The 5,022-nt window shown below is 39.2% G+C and overlaps 1 protein-coding gene across 1 annotated transcript in view; it reads right to left on the bottom strand.

Moving 5' to 3' along the window:
- EEA1 (early endosome antigen 1) overlaps positions 1–5,022 on the bottom strand; it is a 72,545-nt gene continuing 67,523 nt past the window's right edge. Inside the window, exons 26-30 of the mRNA XM_009882654.1 lie at positions 4,074–4,259; positions 3,523–3,761; positions 1,933–2,053; positions 1,486–1,584; positions 1–409 (exon numbers count right to left, since the gene is read on the bottom strand). Coding sequence (XP_009880956.1) covers positions 287–409; positions 1,486–1,584; positions 1,933–2,053; positions 3,523–3,761; positions 4,074–4,259 — 768 coding nt within the window. The 3' untranslated portion in view covers positions 1–286. The remainder of the gene's footprint in view (positions 410–1,485; positions 1,585–1,932; positions 2,054–3,522; positions 3,762–4,073; positions 4,260–5,022) is intronic.

The raw sequence follows: 5,022 nt of genomic DNA, 5'->3' as shown, positions 1-5,022 counted from the left end.
TTACTCCTCTGTTTAAACTTTATTTACAAATAACCGTGTGTTTCTAAACTAGACATAGAAGCTCTTTCCAGGATAAATGGCAATAAGCTATGGATGATCTGAGCCCATGTCTCACAAAAAATACAATAGTTTTACTTCGTATCAATAAACATTTTAAAATATACTAAATTTTGCCAAGTGTTACAATCATTGTCCAAACTGAATAGTAGTCTGAGTGCCGAACGAAGTGCATCAACAGAAATTGTAAGTTTTAGTGTAACATTTCTTTGTCACTCACGATAGCCAGTTATCCTTGCAAGTCATTAAAGCAAGTATCACAGACTCGGACAGGCTTCTTGGAAGAAGGAGTTAAGGCATTCTTTGCTGAGCACTCCGCACAAAATATATTTCCACACTGTCTACAGTGATGCTGTGAAAAAGAAGAAATATATATGCTGAACATCAATGACAGGGCATCGATCACTAACAGAGATCACTAGCACGTCAAGTCAACTCTCGTATTTCAGAAGTTAGTTTGAATTTGTAAATAGTAGTTACATAGCACACAGAAGGCCATAGGAGTAAATCCTTTCTAAAGCGTATAGAAGTAAAATATTCAGAAGTGTTTCACTAAGTCAGGAGACTATATCAGTTTTGGAAATGAACTGGTTGAAGTTCACCTCCTCTTGAATCTCTCCTCTTGAACTTGTTCTGGTCACAGAAAATATGTTCTTCTTACGTGTAACTACCTGCTTTCACATTGAGAAGTATCCTTGAATCAAAGGATCCAGCAGCCTTTGTTCAAAGACTACCCAAAGAACATTACTGAAATAATGCAGGACAGGGAGAGACACCGAAGACCAAGTCAGGAAGCACTGCAGAATGAACCTCATGAATATCCCTCATTCACTTCATTGCCGAGTCACTTGTTGGAGAGATGGTAATCTCTGGATGAAGGGCAGATCCTGCCAATTGAGGGATGCTAACATCTTAGCTGACAACAGCTGTTTTTACAAAGAAGTTCTGACTACAGACTTAAAACACATCCAGTTGTTTCTTCTGTTCCATGTCTAGGTAGTATTTAGAAACAAATAGTCACAAAGCACCAGATCATGTTGATGCCTCATTTTCACATAGATCTAATTTCAACAAATGTACATTCCTTTTATACCTGTAAATCCAATTCAGGCTAGTGATAAATAAGTTTACTGTAAATCCCCTTACAACAGTGTAATTTTGCTTGCTTGCTTGCTTAGGGGATTGAACTATTTTAATACTGTTTGTAAACTAATGCTGTTAAAATGGCAAAAGAATCATGAATATAGTAAGCTCCACAAACTTTATTTTTATTTAATATTTAAGGCACTGCAAGCAATAACTGTATTCTGAGATGTCCTAAGTATCACAGCACTGTTAAGGCCATTTTCTGAAGTTTGTATCCCATCTAAGAGTTTGAAAACAACAGAAAAAGAAAATCCCCACAGAGGCACAGTAAAACACACCTACCCTTCTGACTGTCACTGAAAAGCCTTTTCCACAGGCCATACAATTCTGTACGTCATTGTCTTCTGCCCACTTCCTGTTGAGAGCTTGGGTTTGTTTGATCTATATGGAAAATATAAAAAAAAGCAGTTTTTTTTTTTTTGCACGTCTAATTCCAACTAATTTCCTCTGTTTTCACTGCACACACTAAGCAGTGCAGTATGAAAGCACCAATTCTGCCATGATACTCAGAGTTTGTATTTGGTTCAGAGAGAAAATCTTCCAAGTTTCAAAGCTATGAGCAGATATAAGAACCACAGACAGCAATATGGCTCTCGTACACCACAAGCATAACATCTTAGTCACTCTGGATTGGTAGTAACCCACCACCAATCTCATGCAAACTTGAAATTCTCATAAATTTCCCACACAGAAAATCAACAGGTTTAATTGCTTCAAATGAAATTGTACCTGTAATGACTGGTTTTCTCGGCCAAGTTCCTGCATCGCAGCAGTAGTGTTGTCCAGCTTTTTCTTCATTTCTACAAGTTTGGCTTGAAGCTTTTCAATTTCTCCCTCACTTTTTATACACCTGAGGAAAAATAGTAAGCAGTCAGCTCAAAGCATATAAGGCAACGTACACTGCCTCCTTCGGGCAGGCTGTCATGTCTGAGAAGTTACTCTCATAAAATCCAGCCAAAAATATCCTTGCTGTGAAGAGTTCTTGGATGCCTTCACTGGAAAAATGTTCTGTTGTAACAATCAGTTTAAGATTATCTGGCATTGCCCCCAAATATCTGTGGCTTATTAATACCTGGAGTTACTCAGGGACAGTACCAAATGCAGTCCATCAACAGTAAGCCCCGGTAAGTAGTACCCCTGTGCAACAGGACACTCACAAACCAGCTGCAGTAGATCAGGTCATACAACAGAGCAGAAAAGAAACCTTCCTCTTTTAGCAAGGCTGCCTCCCATCAGCCGAAATTCAGTTAACTGCTGAAAGCCAAATTTCAAAGGCTATTTTTCTGCCAAGCTGTAAACGGCTACTGGATGAGTTCAGCACAGCATGGCAAAGGATTGCCAAGGAAAGAGGATCTCATTGATTGAGATCCCATCCTTTCCCAAGGTCTACTGCTTAAAAACCAAATCAGCAAGCTTGACAGTATCAAAAAAAGTTTTGCACCCTGCCTTCACCAAACGTGTCAGGAAATAAGGACAAAGAAAGTTTCCTTTCTCACAGGTGTTTCTTCTACCCTTGTAATCGCTGCTTTCCGGTAACTCCTGCTGCCTTGCATGCCTCCTGCTGCCTGAAGAAAAGGCACTCTGCTTAGCTAAGACTTAAATATATTGTAGAGACAACAGCAGAACTGCAGAAAAGAAGACTGTAGGTTTTCAGGAAGAAGAAAGTGACTTCTGTGTGAACTTCAGCCTATCTAATCCAATTACACGTTCAATCTCCTAACATTGAGCAGTGGGCATACCTAGAAGTGCCTAAGCAAATTCTGTTATTGGAGGCACTAAGGAGTCTTTTCCAGGCTTCTGGATGACTAGTGCATCCGCTCTGATTGAGTCAAGGTAGCGGAGCCTCAGAGGGATGGAGAAGGACAGTTAACTCAGGCAAGAGAAGCTCTCTCTGCCAGGCCTTGCAAGGTTCACACAACAAATGATATGAGAAGCCGCAACCTACCCACCTCAAAGTTCAGAGGAGCCCAATGCATTTAGAAGGCTCTTACAGATGGGCATAAATCTTCCAGCACAAGCACAGAGCTGTGGCTTTGGTGATACGCAAGGTCTTGATAAGCCTACCTGATTTTCTACAAAACAGTCACCCTGTCAAAGCCCACAAGGAGCACAGTTTGCTCCCAACACCCCTTGCTGTGCTTTGGCAGGGACGACAGAAGGTTGCTGTCTGGAAACTGCACCCACAGCCCAGGCACTAGAAACAAACAGGGATTTAAATAAAGCACGCACAGAGAACCCTAAATCAACTGAAACAAGTTTTCAGTGTGAGGCTATCCATTTCCCGAACTATGCTTCCACGTCATCATGACCACAACTTACCTCTCCAGCAACGCCCTTCTCTCATCCTGATTATTCTGCACTGTTGCTTCCAAGACAGCAATGTCCCCACGTAAATCATCCGTCTGTTTCTCCAGCTCACTCACTCGCCTCTGACTGCTTTGCCACTCTTTTTTCATGGTAGCCAGGTTTTCATTCAGAGCTGTGACCTGCATGGTGAGCTTTGTCTCTTTTTCCTCATGCTTCCGGTTTGCTGCTTCTTTCTCTTTTTTCTCTGTGTGCTAAGAAAACAATAGAACAATGGAAAAAAAAAAACACCTTCCAAGTATTCTTTCTCTATTCCCCACATTTAATTGAGGCAAAGAATCTTAGTGTACTAGAATCACTACTTTTAATCATCAAGCTCTATTAGACAAGGCTGTAATCCATCTGAATTTTCCTACACCATTAAATGCCTCAAAGATTTCTCACTTTGCCATTTAAAAATTAATGTAATGTGAAACTAAAGTCAACTCTTTGCTTCCTCTCTGTCCCTGAAAGAATCCAAAGGCGTGTTCACAAAACAACAGTCTTACACTCTCCAACATACTGACCAGTTTATCTTCAATTTCAGCACATTCTTTCTTCAGCTCCTCTTCTCTCTTTTTCAGCTGATCTTTGACATCCTGATGGGTTTTCTTCTCCTGTTCCAGAGCTGAATTTATCTTATCTATTTTGCCCTGCAGCTCTAATTTCTGTTGAATCAATAGCTGCTTTGCATCCTTGAGATTTGCCACCTCCTGTTAGGACACAGAGCTCAAAGTTAAACTAGCAACATTGAAAGTATAAATGATTTATATTCAAAACTACTGTAAATCTTTCTAATGAGAGGACAGCAATAATTTTTAGTTTTATCATTGGAAGAAAGAATGATTTTATAGCACAAAGTATCAGTGACTTTCATGACCAAAGATTTTAAACTTATACCTATATTGTGAACAACATTCGATTTTTAAAATAACTTTAATGTATGTTTCTACTGAAGTAGGGGAAGCTCTGTTGGATTATTTTCTACAGTTCTTTGAAAAGATAGGTCCATTGCCATTTTCTAGAGTCTGTTCTAAAATTTACTTCACACTGTTCTCTGGTTGCAATACTGAGGTTAAAAGCATCACAATGACAATGTAAAAACCAAACACTGATGGAAGAAAGCTGGTTTCTATTAGTCATAAATGTATAAATAATTACCCTATGTTTTAAGCAAGTAGGATGATACATTTGGTTTTAAATATTAGTTTTACTTGTTCTTCTGTAATAAAACATAAAAAATCCTGAAGTAGAACAGTTAGTTAAATTTATAGTAATCATTTTCCTTAAAATTACATAGCCAAGCATGCAGGTACTAACAGACTAATACAGGTTGTTATTTTTCCATAAATCAAAATTTGTGTCACAAATTAAAACCAAACCAAAGACAGCGAGAGAACGTATACTGAGGACAGGGGGATGCCCTATAGATGCATATCTGCCCCTTCCATGGCAGGACATGGGAAACAGTACAAG

This window comes from Charadrius vociferus, unplaced genomic scaffold, assembly GCF_000708025.1.
Source record: "Charadrius vociferus isolate BGI_N301 unplaced genomic scaffold, ASM70802v2 scaffold72, whole genome shotgun sequence".
Lineage (NCBI taxonomy): Eukaryota > Metazoa > Chordata > Aves > Charadriiformes > Charadriidae > Charadrius > Charadrius vociferus.
Note: the sequence above shows the minus strand (reverse complement) of the source record. Positions and strands in the feature narration are given on the sequence as shown.